The sequence below is a fragment of the Dermacentor andersoni genome, chromosome 3 (genome assembly GCF_023375885.2).
Source record: "Dermacentor andersoni chromosome 3, qqDerAnde1_hic_scaffold, whole genome shotgun sequence".
Lineage (NCBI taxonomy): Eukaryota > Metazoa > Arthropoda > Arachnida > Ixodida > Ixodidae > Dermacentor > Dermacentor andersoni.
In genome coordinates, this window is record NC_092816.1 from 166,002,340 (window position 1) to 166,020,815 (window position 18,476).

General features: G+C 48.6%; 1 protein-coding gene across 1 annotated transcript in view; it reads right to left on the minus strand.

The window, feature by feature from the left end:
- Nucleotides 1-18,476, minus strand: part of LOC126524507 (neprilysin-1-like) — an 80,230-nt gene that overhangs the window by 38,527 nt on the left and 23,227 nt on the right. The window contains exons 5-8 of the mRNA XM_050172808.3: nt 16,188-16,364; nt 12,814-12,906; nt 4,242-4,438; nt 2,081-2,260 (exon numbers count right to left, since the gene is read on the minus strand). Coding sequence (XP_050028765.1) covers nt 2,081-2,260; nt 4,242-4,438; nt 12,814-12,906; nt 16,188-16,364 — 647 coding nt within the window. The remainder of the gene's footprint in view (nt 1-2,080; nt 2,261-4,241; nt 4,439-12,813; nt 12,907-16,187; nt 16,365-18,476) is intronic.

Consider the following 18,476-nt stretch of genomic DNA (forward strand, 5'->3'; position numbering starts at 1 on the left):
GCAAAAAAAGAAATCTCGTATTCGGATTTCATTGTCTCGTTCGTTCGCGTTTAAACACGCTACGTTGCACAGGAAATGAACTTTCACGTCAGCTTCGCGTACTCATTGACCGTAATAGTACGTTGGTTTGCGTGCCTTTCTAGTTACATGCGCAGCGACTTGCTGAGGTGTCCGCCACAAGACTAAATCGCCTTTGGATGTCGACAAAATTTCCTAAATTGTTGCATGCGCGCTAATCATAAGACGAAAAAGTGCCGCAGTTGTGGCGCAGTGTCCCTCGCACAGCCGTGTGTATTCTGAATAAATGTCGCGTACCAACCGACTGAAATAACATCAACCTCGGTCAAGGGCGCATTACATGAGTGGATCGTACCTGGAGGTTCTATGTCGTGCTGCACGCGGAAACACTTACTCGCACCCTGTCCGCGTCGGTTTTTCCTGCGTGATTGTTCCGGTGGACTAAACATACCCCGAAGAGGTTTTGTTACCTCAGTTGCGAGGCGTGACTTATCATTATGGCTCACACATGCCAAAAGCACAGACTACATTGCAGCGTATTTTCTACAACTGCATATTTGCAACGCTGCCACCTAGAATAAACACCTCACTGAATTCATTTCGAAGCGTTAGCGCGCCATAAGTGTCATTTGAATATTTGCATCTCTTTATTAACGATGGAGTATCATTTCTTTTTCTGCGAAGAAAGCAATAAACTTACAGTGGTTTGAGGACTACGCGTCCTTGCTTCATCTTAATTAACCGTGACTGTAAGAGGCTTTAGCACAGTTATGCAACCGGCAACGACGGGACATGCACTATTGCATGCCTTGTATCACACATTTATTAGTATACATCTAACTGCCAGACACAGCTGCATCAATGGAGCCGATTGCTAGGAAGCTCAACAGCAGTGAAAAGCTGCCATGTCTCATAGCAATGAATTACAGTAAGCACTGTTGCGCACTCCAAATAATGCTAAAATTTCACAAGAGCCTGTTTATTTGCAAAGCACGATTATTATTTGCTCCTATAAAGAAAGATTATCAGTATCATAGCGCATACATTTTCGCATTACATTTCAACATTTATCCGCCGTGTTGAATAAATTATGGCAGCAAGAAACCCTGGCTTTCGCCCTAGTAGAATCACAAGCATTAAAAAAAGAAGGTTCTCCGGAAATAGCGTTGCGACGCTTCCCGATCTGTTTTTTTTTTACACGTTTTCTTTTGTTTATGTTGCCGTTGTTCCAGTCACAGAACGTGAAACAGCCTTAGGAGGAAGCTTTAGCTTGGGCCGAACTTCGACGCGGCTTATTCAAGTACGCCTGAAATGCAAGAACGTTCTCCTGAGATAACCCCTGGACCGTTATTAATGAAATTTGTTGCATTTGAGAGAGAAAGTTCAATTCTAGTGACTATTGTTTGCGAAATTTCGATTTCAATCCTGAATTCTGTTTAAAAAATTTTCCAATATTCCAAATTTTGAAAAAAATAGAAGCACGAAGCTTACGAATTCATAGCTCTGCATCAAGAACAGACATCGCGGTTCTGTAAACAGAATCCATTAGACCATTAAAATCGGACGAATTCGATATGTCATTTTGTATCTTACGTGAATTTGTTACGTTGTTTCAGGGGTTCTGCAACAAGGGTTCTGCAAAAGGTGTACTTACATATTACTACATTTTTTAGATTCACGTGTAACATACGAATTTTGTCCGCTTTAAATGTACTATTAGATGCAATTCATAGCATTGTATTATCATTTTTCGTGGCTGAGTTACAGAGTTGTTAACTTGATAGTATCGTTTTTTGAATATTTTCGATTTTTGCCCATTTTTTATAAAAAGTTGATGACCTAAACCGAAAATTCAAGACCAACAGTCACTAGATTTTAAGTTTTTCTTTGAAATCCAACAAACCTCGCCGAATTTGGTGCAGTGGTTGCCGAGAAAAACGAATTCTCCTTTTACATGTATTTAGATAGGAGCACCCGAGCTAAAGCTTCCTCTTGATGGCCTGAGGCGCAATTTCGGCCACGTAAGAGGCGAGAGCATGGTACTCCTCCCACACACGCGTACCTTTATGAGCTCAATGTCGAACGCCTGTATGTTGTCGCACAGCGTGTCCCACTGGTCGTTAGTTGGCACGATACCATACACGGACAGCATGGCGTCGCAAACACTCTGGCGAAGCCAATTTGAAGATTCTGTGGTCGAGAGAATGAACTTGGGCAGCGCCGTCGTCTCTGGTTCGTCCAACTGCGAGAAAAGAGAAAGAAGGAAAACAGGAATGGTGTGACAAATAGCGTGAGGCAGGTAGTTCAATATTGTGGGCATTGCGAGGGTATTCAAGCAGCTGAGTGTGTCTCGTTGTGTGATAAGTCCGTTTGACGGGAGAGCGAAGTGACCTGATGTGGCTAAAACAAGTTTTATTTCAGCACCCTTGTGGTCACCTTCAAGTCCGCACACTCATGGTTCAGCTCTCTAACAGTTTCGAAAAGCTTAATAAACGTCCAAAGTATTTAGTCACCATAGTTATACAGACGGGTCGGCAAAGTAGTTGGACGGAACATTATATTACGTTAACAACAACATTGCATTGCAAGCGCTCTACCGCAATGAAACCCTCAACCGTAATAGACCTTCAGTAAGCACGAAGCTTCAGCTAGGATAGGCCTTGCTCCATCTCAACTGCCACTTTTCACTAACAGCTGAGTAAACTTCCTTTCTTAAAACAAAATTTGTGCATCTTAACTCGCGCGCCCCATAGAGTACAAAAGAAAGAAAACTAAGCAACGTATTTGACAAGCTTTTACTACATTTGACAGCAACTACGACAAAATTTTTCTGTATAACTGAAGTTGGAAAGAGGATCGCAATGTGCCTTCGATGGCGCGTAAGCGCCAAGTGGTATCACGCTTTCGGATGTTTTTTCTCCACAAAATGTATTGTTAGTTACACCAAACAATAAGGTCCTCCATTGACTAGCGCTTTCATTCTAACAAATCTAAAGGAAATTCCTCGCTAACCGCCAATATATATTTTTTTATTAAATCGACAGCCCGATTGCACTTTTTCTTGTGCCCGAAGTTCAATCAAACACTTTAATTGTTGTTTTCCGGATACTTCCATACTTCTTGCATACCGACAGGCAGCAAAACCCAATTTACGTATCAAAAATATCTCACTTCTGTCACGGTGGGCCAAATGACCGATGCAAGCAAAGGGGCCAAGCGTTTTATTGAATATTGTGAGGCTTACAAAACATAAACAAGAAAGCAAAGAACGTAAAGTGATGTTTCCTTAGCTTTCTTGCAAGAAAAAGCACGAAATATCTTAAATTCGGAAGAAAAACAACGCATGCAAGTTTACAGCTGTTGACAGAGTTGTGCCGATTGCGACGGTGTCATCCGTTCAACTCTTGGAACAAGACTCTGCAGACGCTATTTGTCCCCACTTTCCGGTGTAGTAAAAAAGTGCGCCAAATTACGCTATGCGATGTCTTCATTCCCACGAACACGTGAGATATCACAGGTACTGAGAGGAACACGTGTAGATTTCTAGGGGTGTGCAAATAGCGATTTTGATACCAAATCAAACGCGAACCGAATAGTGCCAGGAGCGAATGAAGTCAATCGCATATAGGATACGTTTTGAATTGGCTTCTAATTATGAACAGCCGTTATCACCAGTAATATAAAACGATGTTCACAACCCAGTACACTTAAAAGTTCGCAAGTTTCTGCCATTGTATAGTACACTATAAAGCTTTGTTTAATGAAAGGAAGAATGAAAGATTAAGAGCAAGCAAGTAGTTTCTTCGCATGCACAGGGCTCTTCAGAGAGTGCAAATAATTGCTGTAGAGCCTGTAAAGCATGGCTACCTTAAGTTACGTAGCCTGCTCCACTACGCAAGTTCTCATGTTTTGTGTGCGCGGTATTCCAGCGAGGGCGAAAATTTATCGTACTTTTGCTCCTATTTTATGTTTATTTCGGTGCAGTTGTCGTTTTCAAATATTCGAAAAATTTCAAATAAGCTCGCGTTTACGAATAGTGGCTATTCCATTCAAAGATCGAAACAAATAAGGCACTATTTCATTTCTTCTTCGAAAGTTTCGTTTATTCAGACGCCACTGTAGATTTCGCTAAGGATGAACCTACGCACAAGTATCGACAACTGTTGCGTGGCAATCCAGTTTCAAGGATACAAACTTTCGCGGTGCGAGCTTTGTACACTCACGTAGATGATCACTTTGGAGTAGTCGTCGGGGTCTACCCTCATCTGGACCTTGACGAGTGGAAAGAGGCCGAAGTTCTTGGCCAGCTTGGCGGCGATCACGGAGATCTTGGGGTCTCCCTCGGGGTCTAGCGACGGGAAGTGCTCCAGTCCCAGGATGCGTGGCATCTTCTTGATGTCCTCCATGCTGCTGTTGCGCTCTGCGGCGCCGATTGCGCGTAGCGGAAAACTCATTTCAGGCGGCAGTACCCATCGAAGAGGCGATTCTGTTTCCTCCAGGCTACATGACAATAAAAGCTGGTCCACATCGTAGTATAAATAATAATAATCTTTAAAAATAAAGTATCAACGGGGGTATTACAACATACATCAGCACCGACATAATGAAAACGGACAATCAAAACACTGCAGCAGCACCAACCCCTTAAGTCACTTCTCGTGGGACAGCAATTCATTTCCTTCCTACAAATAGAAATCCGTGTCTACTGAAGTCGTCCCGCCTCTGTCATGTAGCAAGTCAAGGGTGATTTTTTTCTGGAAGGTGTAATTTGCTACATACAGATGTATAGGGAAACCCTTTGCATCGCGATGGATCCGATTGTATGTTCTTCGCTTTGGTGCCGTGTTTCTGTATTGCACATTTTCTCCGGGGGCATATTTTATTTCATGTGGCCTAGCGCAGCGTATCCCTACTATGCTGCCACTAGGCAACGAATTGCCCTACGAATGTTTCCAGAGGATTACTGCCAAATAAAAGAAAAATGTGCTGCCTACTGAGTCTTCGTTAAAACATCTACGCTGTAACACGCGACATTGTTGCCACCGGTTCAACAGATAGGTAGACTGGAGAATGCGACGTCACGATAGTCCTTGACCCCGTCTCACACGAGTGCATGTTCAGAAACTTGGAGCGGAATTCATTCCCACTGGGATATAGCACGAATATAGGTTGTCGCGTAGCACTGACCTTAGATGGTTTCGCCCCTGACCTCCGGCAACGTAACTGGCTATGCAAGACATGCTGGGTGCTTGTCGAAGAGATAATACAGCTGCGACTCGTTTGCCGTGCGTTTCTATATATCATATATTGTCACGTGGTCGTGACGGCAAAGAACACAGTAGCAATACTGTGAAAGGGTAAACTAGCTTTTATTGGGCGAACCTGTGCCCACAAAAGAGGCTACACTTAAAGCACAACGAGAGCGGCGAACACAGTCGGCGATCGTCGAAAATCTGATCAGCGGGTCCAGCGCGTCAGCTTTTATACAGCAGTCATCGAATGTTCCAGACTAATCGTTGGGACCCGCGTGCCTTCCACAAAGTTCTACACCATTCGCGTCACGCGATGAAATCAGATAACACAAGGTTCGGCGACAACATACAGCGGATAGAAGCATCGATAACTTTCCAGAAACTTCGGATACATGCAGGTGCGTCCCGCGCTGCGCGACAAGATTTGTTAGGCGGCGAAACGTGGTCGCCCGATAAATATAAGTACACGTGTCAATACCCCCCTCTTAAAAAGCATCGACCCGATGCTGCAAACAAACGAAAGTAATAAGGAAAAGCACTCGCAGCAAAGACAACAAAATAAGGAAGTTCGTCAGCGTCTATAAAAGGGTTTAAGGCGCACCACGTGGACCACTTCAGATCGTGCGCGGCGCCGCTGTGAATGCGAAATGCCGTCTGGCACGACCTCATAGTCCAGCGCGCCAATACGTCGGATGACCTTGTAGGGTCCGAAATAGCGTCGCAGTAGCTTCTCACTTAGTCCTCGTCAGCGTATCGGGGTCCATACCCGAACACGGTCGCCGGGCTGGTACTCGACGAAGCGTCGTCGCAGGTTGTACTGTCGGCTGTCGGTACGCTGCTGGTTCTTGATCCGTAAGCGGGCGAGCTGTCGAGCTTCTTCGGCGCGCTGGAGATAGGAAGCGACGTCAAGATTTTCCTCGTCAGTGACGTGCGGCAGCATAGCGTCGAGCGTCGTCGTCGGGTTCCTGCCGTAAACCAGCTTAAATGGCGTGATCTGTGTTGTTTCTTGTACCGCCGTGTTATAAGCGAATGTTACGTACGGCAGGACCGCATCCCAGGTCTTGTGCTCGACGTCGACGTACATTGCTAGCATGTCGGCGAGGGTCTTGTTCAGGCGCTCCGTGAGACCATTCGTCTGCGGATGGTAGGCAGTTGTCCTCCTGTGACTTGCCTGGCTGTATTGCAGAATGGCTTGCGTGAGCTCTGCTGTAAAAGCCGTTCCTCTGTCGGTGATGAGGACTTCTGGAGCACCATGTCGCAGCAGGATGTTCTCGACGAAAAATTTCGCCACTTCGGCTGCGCTGCCTTTTGGTAGAGCTTTAGTTTCAGCGAAGCGGGTGAGATAGTCCGTCGCCACGACGATCCACTTATTTCCGGAAGTCGATGTCGGAAACGGTCCCAACAAGTCCATCCCGATCTGCTGAAAAGGTCGGTGAGGAGGCTTGATCGGCTGTAGTAATCCCGCTGGCCTTGTCGGTGGTGTCTTGCCTCGCTGACAGTCTCGGCATGTCTTGACGTAACGGGCGACATCGGCGGTTAGGTGCGGCCAGTAATACTTTTCTTGTATCCTCGATAGCGTTCTGGAGAAACCGAGGTGCCCAGTGGTCGGATCGTCATGTAGGGCGTGCAGTACTTCTGGACGCAGCGCCGACGGAACAACAAGAAGGTAGTTGGCGCGGACTGGTGAGAAGTTCTTCTTCACGAGTAGGTTGTTTTGAAGCGTGAACGAAAATAATCCACGCTTAAATGCCCTAGGGACAACGTCGGTGCGCCCTTCCAAATACTCGACTAGGGCTTTTAGCTCCGGGTCCCCTCGTTGTTGTTCGGCGAAGTCTTCCGCGCTTATTATGCCAAGGAAGGCGTCGTCATCCTCGTCATCTTGCGGCGGCGGGTCAATGGGGGCGCGTGATAGGCAATCGGCATCTGAGTGTTTTCGTCCGGACTTGTATGTTACAGTGATGTCATATTCTTGTAGTCTGAGGCTCCACCGTGCCAGCCGTCCTGAAGGGTCCTTTAAGTTAGCTAGCCAACACAACGCGTGATGGTCGCTGACCACTTTGAATGGCCTGCCATATAGGTAAGGGCGAAATTTCGCTGTAGCCCAAACGATGGCGAGGCACTCCTTTTCGGTTGTAGAATAATTGCCTTCCGCTTTTGACAACGACCGGCTAGCGTAAGCTATCACGTGTTCATGTCCATCTTTTCTCTGGACTAGGACGGCACCGAGGCCTAGGCTACTGGCGTCAGTGTGAATTTCGGTATCGGCGTGCTCGTCGAAGTGCGCAAGTACGGGCGGCGACTGCATGCGTCGTTTGAGTTCTTGAAATGCGTCGGCCTGCGGCGTTTCCCACTTGAACTCGACATCACATTTGGTTAGATGTGTTAGCGGCTCCGCGATGCGTGAAAAGTCCTTGACAAAGCGCCTGTAGTAGGCACACATGCCAAGGAATCTACGCACTGCCTTCTTGACGATGGGCTGCGGGAACTTTGCGATGGCAGCTGTCTTCTGCGGGTCGGGGCGGACTCCAGATTTGCTGATGACGTGGCCTAAAAATAGAAGCTCCTGGTAAGCGAAGTGGCACTTTTCCGGCTTCAGAGTAAGTCCTGATGACATGATGGCCTCTAGTACTGTTGCAAGCCGCCTAAGGTGATCGTCGAAATTGCCGGCGAAGACAACGACGTCATCCAAGTAAACGAGACAGGTCTGCCACTTCAATCCTGCTAAAACCGTGTCCATCACCCGTTGGAACGTTGCGGGCGCCGAGCACAGTCCAAATGGCATAACCTTGAACTCGTAGAGGCCGTCCGGGGTGATGAAGGCGGTCTTTTCGCGATCTCTTTCGTCGACTTCTATTTGCCAATAGCCAGACTTGAGGTCCATCGACGAGAAGTATTTAGCGTTGCAGAGCCGATCCAATGCGTCGTCTATCCGTGGGAGGGGGTATACGTCCTTCTTCGTGATCTTGTTCAGACGACGATAATCGACGCAGAAACGTAGGGTTCCGTCCTTTTTCTTCACCAGGACAACAGGGGACGCCCACGGGCTTTTCGACGGCTGGATGATGTCGTCGCGCAGCATTTCGTCGACTTGTTCTCTTATAGCTTCACGTTCTCGCGGCGAAACTCGGTAAGGGCTCTGGCGGAGTGGTCGAGTGCACTCCTCGGTGATTATGCGATGCCTGGCGACTGGTGTTTGTCGAATCCTCGATGATGTCGAAAAGCAGGCATTGTATCGTCGGAGCAGACTTCTGAGCTGTTGCTGCTTGCCCATGGGGAGACTTGGATTAATGTCGTAGTTTGGTTCGGGAACCATGGTCGTCGGGGCAGATGCGGCGGAATCCGAGAGGACAAACGCATTACTGGTTTCCAGAATTTCCTCAATGTACCCGATCGTCGTGTCCTTGTTGATATGCTTGAACTCCTGGCTGAAGTTTGTCAGCAACACTTCAGTTTTCCCTCCATGCAGTCGAGCGATCCCTCTTGCGACGCAAATTTCACGGTCTAGCAGTAGACGTTGGTCGCCTTCGATGACGCCTTCTACGTCAGCGGGTGTTTCTGTGCCGACCGAAATAACAATGCTGGAGCGAGGCGGGATGCTCACTTGATCTTCGAGCACACTCAAGGCGTGGCGACTACGAGAGCTCTCCGGCGGTGTCGCTTTATCTTCCGACAGCGTTATAGACTTCGACTGCAGGTCGATGATTGCGCCGTGTTGGTTCAGGAAGTCCATACCAAGAATGACGTCTCGTGAACACTGTTGGAGGATAACGAAGGTGGCAGGGTAAGTCCGGTCATGAATGGTTATTCTTGCCGTGCATATTCCAGTCGGCGTGATGAGGTGTCCTCCAGCGGTCCGAATTTGAGGGCCTTCCCATGCAGTCTTAACCTTCTTCAACTGGGCGGCGATGTGTCCACTCATGACGGAGTAATCAGCCCCTGTGTCCACTAAGGCGGTAACAGCGTGGCCGTCGAGAAGCACGTCGAGGTCGGTGGTTCTTTGTCTGGCGTTGCAGTTAGGCCTTGGCGTCGGATCACGGCTGCGTCGTGTTGAACTGAAGCTGGAACGTGGCGTCGTCAAGTCGTCTTTCGTCGGTATAGTCTTGGCTTCCTGACTTCGTCGGGACGGCGGCGGGTCCTTATTATGTCCTCGAGGTGGTCCCTTCGTCATTTTCGTCGGCGGCGGAGGATCTTCGTCAGTTCGACGAACAGCAACCGCACCTCCATCGGTTGCTGCTTTTAGTTTTCCGGATATGGGCTCGCAGACCGGCCCCGGGCTGGGCCAGTGTATGGTCGGCGCTGCGGCGACAGGTAACGGCCTGGTGACGGCGAACGGGATGGTCGTCGAGGGCTCCACTGAGTGGCGGCGAGGTAGTCGGCGATATCGCGAGGTCGTTCGCCAATCTGTGGTCGCGGCGCGTTCACGGCGAACCCTCGGAGTCCCATCTCCCGGTATGGGCATCGGCGGTAGATGTGCCCGGCTTCTCCGCAGTGATAGCAAAGCGGGCGATGGTCAGGGGCGCGCCAAACGTCAGTCTTCCTTGGAATGCCGCGTGGGGTGACGGGTTGGCGTGCTGGCGGCGGGGTTGGTGGTGGACGACGGAACTGTGCCGTCACTGGGCCCTGCCGTGGGCGCGGAGGGGGAACGTGACGGCGGGCTACAGCGGCGTATGTCATCGCTTGCGGCTGAGGCTGCGGCGATTCAGGGGCTACTCCGAGTTGTTGTTGGAGCTCCTCACGTACGGCGTCGGCAATCGAAGCCACTTGAGGCTGCGATGACGGGAACAGCTTTTGTAGTTCCTCCCGCACGACCGCTCGGATAGTCTCGCGCAGGTCGTCGCTGGCCAGTGACTGAATTCCTATGTAGTTGGTAGAGTTCGTGCGGCGGTTGAATTGCCGGTTTCGCATTTCGAGTGTCTTCTCGATGCTGGTGGCCTCGCGAAGAAACTCTTCTACGGTCTTCGGTGGACTACGTATCATTGCGCCGAAAAGTTCTTCCTTCACGCCACGCATGAGAAGGCGGACTTTCTTCTCTTCGGGCATATCCGGGTCGGCGTGGCGGAACAGGCGGTTCATTTCTTCCGTGAATATGGCGACGTTCTCGTTAGGTAGCTGCACTCGGGCGTCCAGCATGGCTTCGGCCCTTTCCTTGCGCACGACGCTCTTAAAGGTGCGCAGGAAGCTGCTACGGAACAGGTCCCACGCTGTCAAGGTCGATTCCCTGTTCTCAAACCAAGTTCTGGCGGCGTCTTCTAAGGCGAAGTAGACATGCCGCAGCTTGTCGTCGGAGTCCCAGTTGTTGAACGTCGCGATGCGTTCGTAGGTCTCCAGCCATGATTCCGGGTCTTCAGTCGCTGCTCCATGGAATATCGGTGGGTACCGAGGTTGTTGCAGGACAACGGGGGACGCTGGGGCAGCCATTGGGGTTGTCTTGGCCACGATCTTCTTGGTCTTCTCAGGTAGAAGTCCGTGTTCCGGGGGCAGCTGTTGTAGACGACGGCTTACTCGATGGTCCGTGACTACGTTGCTGCTCTCTTTACGGTCCGGGCTTGGATCACGGCTTGACGGGGGCGTCCGGTACATGGACCAAAAGCACCTCCACCAGATGTCACGTGGTCGTGACGGCAAAGAACACAGTAGCAATACTGTGAAAGGGTAAACTAGCTTTTATTGGGCGAACCTGTGCCCACAAAATAGGCTACACTTAAAGCACAACGAGAGCGGCGAACACAGTCGGCGATCGTCGAAAATCTGATCAGCGGGTCCAGCGCGTCAGCTTTTATACAGCAGTCATCGAATGTTCCAGACTAATCGTTGGGACCCGCGTGCCTTCCACAAAGTTCTACACCATTCGCGTCACGCGATGAAATCAGATAACACAAGGTTCGGCGACAACATACAGCGGATAGAAGCATCGATAACTTTCCAGAAACTTCGGATACATGCAGGTGCGTCCCGCGCTGCGCGACAAGATTTGTTAGGCGGCGAAACGTGGTCGCCCGATAAATATAAGTACACGTGTCAATATTCATGAGTTCAAAACGAAAGAGGCCCCTAGCCATTCATCAGCGGTGTCACTTTCACATCCTGCTATTGACGGTGATCATGCATTGTCACAGGTGTACGGCATTACTTAGGGAATATCATAACGCTTGAACGAGATTCAGAATCCTAGGGTGCAGCTGCGATTCGTTTTAAAGTATATTGGACAGGGAAAAACGGATGGATATTGCGGTCGTCGTTTATTATAATTCATCCTTTGAACTGTAGTCTAAAATGGGAACAATTTAACTCTACATGGCTTAGCTTATAAAGTACTTCTGCAATAATGCATCCTTCCCCAAATAAAATGTACGAAGGCTAGGCTGATGTATCGATTCTATTGTAATGCTATTCCATTGTACCCTTCGGTTCGATCGGATATTAGGATCACCTGTAGGTGATAAGACAGAGCAAAACCTAGAGAAGGACTAATCTGTTTCTTCAACCCTGGTCACAGCTTTTTGTCCAAGGCGACGTAGTTAGCTTAAGTGCATCAGAAGCTGTCGTCTTCACTCACTCGTGGCTGCTTTCGCTGCTTGGAATCAGAGGCGAGATGTCACAGACGCTTTAAACTCAAAAAACGGCACTTCATATACGGATAATTTACAGGCAGTTATCCGCAGATGACCGTTGTACATCCCGCATTATCACGGCTAAGCCGAAGGCGCATAGTATCGCTGCTTACATACAGAAGACACATTAAGAGTCGGGAACTATTTTTACAACCTCGGTTGCTCCTTCCGAAGCACCCCACGACAAATTGCAACACAGCAGTGACATGATTGGCTCACTGGGAACTGTCATATGTAAGAATATATAACTCTCTCTCTCCTAATTGTCCATAACACAGTTAGGAAAAGGGGTAGCAAGAACAGCTGTGGTAAATGTACCCACTTGCGTCATGCCATTTACGCAGCTTCCGAATGAGAATTACGAATTAGCGTATTGACGAAAAACGTCAGGATGCAAACCTTTTTCGGTGTACCCATACTATAACAATCTTCGAAACCTACGCAGGCAAAGTGGCCACAGGTGCTGGACAATATGGACCGAAGCGGCACATAACAGTGATTATGGTTAACAAGGTGGCCCCCTAACCGGCGCACACACCACGCCCATTAATGTAACCAGCGCACCGCTGAAGCATATCGTGCCGATTGAGAGCATAGGTGCCGCCCAACCAAAACGGCCATGCACGCTCCGGCGGGACGCCGGCCGGCGATTGGTTTCCTCTCCGAAGCTAAGCTGCCTTCAACCCCCGTGGCTCGTGGCGCCATCTTTGAGAGAAAGAAATTCATATAATCTACGGGCCCTGTATCCAAAGCTGTGCTCAAGCAGAACACAGTGCCCAGGCCTTGCCATTATTGGCAATACTGCGGGATTCTAATCTCACGTCACTGCTTGCCAGTAGTATTCAAGGAGAACAAAAAGCAAAAAAAAGAAAAATGAATAAACCAAAGAAACTGAAAATTAGCGCAAGGACCTTTCTAACTTTTTTGCTTACCTGCGTTTTGACATGCTGCGAAGATTGCCTCAAATTTCCGGACAGGAATGTGCGTCATTTGGTTCATGATCTGACCTTGCTCTGTTATAGAGGCTGGAATAAGTGGTGAACAATCGCACAGATTACTAAGCATTTTGTATTTAAGCGCTCACCTTCGCATCATGACGAGGCAAAATATTTGCATTCGCAGAGTGAACGGGCGAGTTTGCATACATAGAGCGAGAGAGACCTACATATTTGTACCTAGAAAAATGCATGTAGTAGAAGAATGCATACAACAACGACATGCTTATAAGTGAAGAAAATGAAATGTCTCTTTTTGTTACCATGTTTGAGGAACAAAACTATAACGCATCCGCAGTGTACAAATAGTGCTGGTAAGACCGGTGGAAACGCCCTCAGGCTAGATAAAAATGTGTATACTACTTCAGGCGTTTGCTATACCAGTACTGACGTGACATCATCGCGGCGAACAACCTCATTCAGAATGTTAACACTGGAAGAATATTCAAAGAGTACCTCGCTTGCAACAATGCAAGCAGTTACCTCCAAAAGCATTCATGGACAAACTGAAAAGAGAAATAAACAAGCGGGAGTGGTGAATAGGCTAAAATGTAACCTTTTATTGCTTCATAAGCAAGAACATGGCTCCATAATTTGCAAGAACTAAAGAGCAAGTCTGGCAACTGGCCATTGGAAGGCATGGCAACAAAAAACTGCATGAAACGTTCATGGAAGCCTGAAATTTCACGTTGCCAGTGTGCGTCTACAAAAGAGCGAAATATAGTCAATGCACACGCTGCAATTATGGAGAACACACTGTCTGAAATTATGCAGTTGGACATGTGCCGACGAGTATCTAGTTTACGCAATTGGTCTCTTCTTTAAGGTGCTTATTTACAGTGAGCAACAGTAGCTGCAGCTCCTTCTCTAGAAAGAAAAGGTATCATACTCGATATGCTGCAAGCTGAGGGTGTCATCGACACTCCTGCCATTTCTTCTAGTAGTACACAACAGAGAAAAGTTTAAATCTTTAAGATTCAACCCAACTGGCACCAACAACCGTAACCTTGGTTGCGAATTTCGGATGTGCAGAGGTGTTGAGCAAACAATTTTTTTCTTCTATTGCTTCTTTAATCACTTGAATTCTAAAGCGCTAGAACTTGAACAGGCTACCGAATGACATTTCTTTATTCTTCTTGCGTTTTTTACGTTCTTTTGTGTTCACCCCGCTTGGACCTACTCATATTGCGCGGTATTTCGAAAATAAATAAATGAATAAAAATTATTCTGCACTGCAGTGACGTAACGCCGTAGTTCTGTCAGAGGTTGTGACCACCGCTCCCAGACTGTGCCGGGATAGCCTTTTGCGAGCAAGCTTATGTGTCCCATCTGTGAAATCGGCAACAATGTATTCGCCGCCGCTAGAGAAGCGAGTGCCGGAGGAGGAAGGAATTGCGGAGGAATTGCCGGAGGAATTGCGCGTTTGTGCCATTTCCGTTAGGGTTTCTACGCCGCGGTGCTCGATGTGCATGCATGTGCATGTTCCTGGCCTCTCTTCTTTGCATGTGTAGCACATGCGTTTTCCCCTGTGGAACACCAAAGATCTCACCGTCAAGGTCAATGTAGCGTCCGCGACCACGTTCGCGCCTTTTACCGTTTCTTCTGCGACGCCGCAGTGGTCGCTACGCATGTTCCTGGCCTCCCTCCTTTGCACGTGTAGCACATGAGCTTTCCCTGTGGCACATCAGACGTCGCACCATCGAGATAAATGTAGCGAGCGCGACCGCGTTCGCGCCCTCTCCGTTTCTACTGCGATGCCGCATGGTTATTTTTGTTGTTCTTTTCGGGATTTTATCGCGATAGCTGTTATATGGACACTCCAGGTGCGTTTCGGCCGTCGCCTTCGCCGTGAGGTTCCGTACGAGTGAAAGCGTCTGACGGTGAGCCGGCGAACGCGGTTCAATCTCGCGTGCGCGAGCGAGGAACACAGCCTGGATGCATGCCCTCTCCTTTGGAGCTTGAGGCAGTGGGTGAGACGAGGGAGGAGGGGCGTTCTTCTCCGGCTGCTACGGTGACTCTACGTTCTCCTCGCCCGACGCTTCGTACAGAGTGGACACGACCGCGGGGTCTACTACGGCGTTGGCCACGCGAATCGCGGACGCCCTACTAGACGCCTCTGGCGGACGCCGTAGGGACACATTGCGGGCGCTAATGTGTCTTGAAAGCAATCTGCGGCGTGGCCAAATTGCGCGCCCGCGCGGACCTCATATTCAAAGCGACCTGCGATATTCGCAGAGAGCGCGTAGTGTCGGTAGCTTCGTATTCGCGTTTCGACATTTCGTTGAAGTGACAGATGTATGGAGGTGAATTGACTCGCGGCTACTGCCGCAATTCCTAACTCCTGCGTTTTCACAGACAGTTTCCGCAGTCATTGAGTGAGGTGTGTTCTCGTTTACCTGCGCGCGCGCGATACCGTGCTGGTTAATTTAGTTAAAACACATCGACGGGCTAGTTGGTTTGAATCAATGACAGAATGGGTAACGCGACTGGACAATGACGTAGAAAGAAGCAGACACGCTAAGACAGCGCTATCTCTGTGTGTCTCGTCTTCGGTGAGTCACGGTTACATATTCTATCAGTGCCAATTTAGTTAGCAAACGAATGTTTATAAGTTTATATGGCCGATAAAACTACTATCCTTGCTTCGTACAGATATTTACTAATTTGCTATCGCAATCGGTGCGAAGCACCTATTGCGATAGGTGCTTCGCGAGCATGCACATAAGGCTCCTCGCGATGGATTATACATAAAGAACCCGAAAATAACAATGACAATAAAAATTATCAAAAACAACGCATTAAAAGCCGTATTCCACAAAGTGCTTGTTGCTAAAGATTAAAACTTGTTTCACACAATACTGAGCCTAAAGAGAAACCGTTGCGCACAATTGCGGCAAAAGAAAAGGAAACATGGAACAATATCCAAGTAGAAACGAAGCCACTGCAAGAAGCCTCGCTAGCCTTCAGAGCGTTGACTGCTGTGTATGGAACGGAGTATAGATGTTATCGGTTGAGACTGTGAAGGTCTAAAAATTACATTATTTTTATTGTGCGAAGCAAGAAAGTATAGGCGTAGCATCATTCTGCGCGAAATTAGCAACGGCGTGCAGTTATGCTCGTGCTCATAATTACGAATGGTACATCAGTTAAGTATGCATCCGCGCCTTGTGCAAAAAGCAGCGCTGCGAACAAATACTGTACAGCTGCTGGCCCATAAATGTCATGGGCCGTATACCTGGCTTCAATGAAACAGCGTGTTACTAAGTAGCACTCGTAGGCAGCTCAGAAGTGCCCGGTTATATACGCGTTACCTTCGACCTCTGCGAAGAGCGTCTTCTCGATGTCTGAGATGATCCAGTCGTCGAACGAGAACTTCCTCGAGTAGGGGGGAATGCGCGCGTTGTGCGTCCACTTGCGGCACACGTGCGCGTAGAAGTCATCGCACGGGTCCGTGCGTCCGCGCTCGATGATCGCCTCGTAGAACTTGCCTGCAAGTGTAAAGGTGTAAAGGCGCGGATATAGTCCGGCGTGACGTGGACGCGGTCCACGCGCGGCGCAGTTACGCTAGGCTGGCGAAAATTTAACGCTATAGTAGCGTCCGGTGCAGTCAGCGTTACGGGTGGCGCTCAGCGGGTTTCGCCACTGCTCACCAAGGTATGTAGCATTTCACATCTGACGCCAGAGCCACTAGAGCAGAGTGCATCGTGCGCTAGCTCGCCTGGCGGCACTATGCTGGCCTACAGTTCGTGTGCATTGAAGCGAGACTGCTGAGTTTGCGCCTTCGCCAAATACGCAAGTGATCGCTCGCCTCCAAGATGTGCGCATGCGTTGCGGCAGTGGTTGATCAACGTATAGCACTGCTGGGGGCAATGTTCAGCACGCTGAACCACTGAACTGTACAGGGGCAAATTTCCGGCGATCGTAGCGTCCCCGGCTGACTGACACGCTGCAGACGCCGTACTCTAAACGCGAGTTAAGCCGAGAGGTCATTTGAAACTACGGCTACTGGTCGGCATCATACAAAACGTGACAATGCCTCTTCAGAATAGGAGCGTTCACTATACGGCACAGAAGACTGACATAAGCTGACGCGCTGCTGCCGTAGTACTAGACTCTGGTCTTGGGCAACAGGTATGTGGCCAAGTACGTCCAGGTGCTTAACAAAGCTTACAGGCTCTTGCATTAAAAGATAATACACTAAACCACAACAAACAACGTGCAACGACGGCAGCCTTTAGATTTAGATAGGTTCCTTTCATTCAAATAGATATAGTTCAATGCCCCACACACACGCACACGTGTTGCTAGCTCGCAAATAAGTACAGCAGAAAGTTTTGATTGTGCAGCTGTGCATAATTGTATATATGCTCCCGAATCGACAAAAAGCTCTCAGGTTAGCCTTTCGTAAGAGAAAATGTCAGCCAATCATGGTGCTGGAAATATATTAACGGAAGCGCCCTGCCAATGGTAAAAAGAACTTCGGAAATAAGAACCTTGTGAATTTGGCACCTGGCCATACGTGATGAGCATGCATTCTATTCTCAATATGCATAATTATTTTTGAAGCATTCGATGAAAGGAGTAGACCTTATTGCATGCGCAAAGCACGTGTATGTGGTCACGAAGAATGTTATGAACAAGACGAGAATATAGCATAGTTGTTCAGATGCAACCTACAGTTTAGAATTCAAGCGCCGCATAACGTAAAACGTACTTTCCGTTCTGCATTTATTCCAATCTCCTTACGTCACGTTTACGCAACCGTTGACGCAAGCACAGGGCGCTGACTCACAGCGTTGTTGTTGAACAGCCCAACCAAACGCGCTCTTATTGTGTATAGGTTATGTCTGCTTGCTTTGGTTGCAAACAACATTGCCGCCTTGACATATTTCATATTTTCATATTTGATTGGCTCACAACGGGCGGGAAGTTCGCACAAGCGGTGAGAGTTTTGGCTAGTGCGAGATACCGCACTGAATGAAGATAAACAGATAAGGAGGGTGATGCCAGCGCCTGCGATTGGTCCGGTTCCCCTTGCATAATTTGCGGTGGCTGGCCTAAAATCACGCTGGCGTGGAAGGGCAGGTTAAAGGTGACAATAATATGGCTCCTCAGCGAGGAAGTGCTGGCAGAAAGGTGTCGTATGCAGGACAAAGAGGGGGGGGGGGGGGACAACGTTATAGCTTCATGAAAAATATCTTATGATAGAGAAATACATTCTTCCCTGCAGCTTCGAGCAGTCAGTACCACAGTGATCGGCGCCGCCATATTGTATTCCTTATGGAACGGGGTGGTGGCCGGCTGTTCCGAAGAAAGTAAAGTTTTGTTCGGCCTCATATTGCATGTTTTATAGGCACACGTCACTTTGACGCGGTGAGTGTTCGCTCTCTTCGTGACGTCACATGACCGGCAGGCGAAGTGGGGGTGGCCCGATGAATTTTAATCCGATCGTGGAGGGTTGATGGTAGAGATGGAATGGAAAGAGGTTGGAATAGGTTTACGTTATAGCGCGCCAAGCAAAGCGGTTAAATGATGTAAAACTAATCACGATGCGCGCAACTATCTTTACTGTCGCCTTACGCAAGGGGTAAACTCATTCA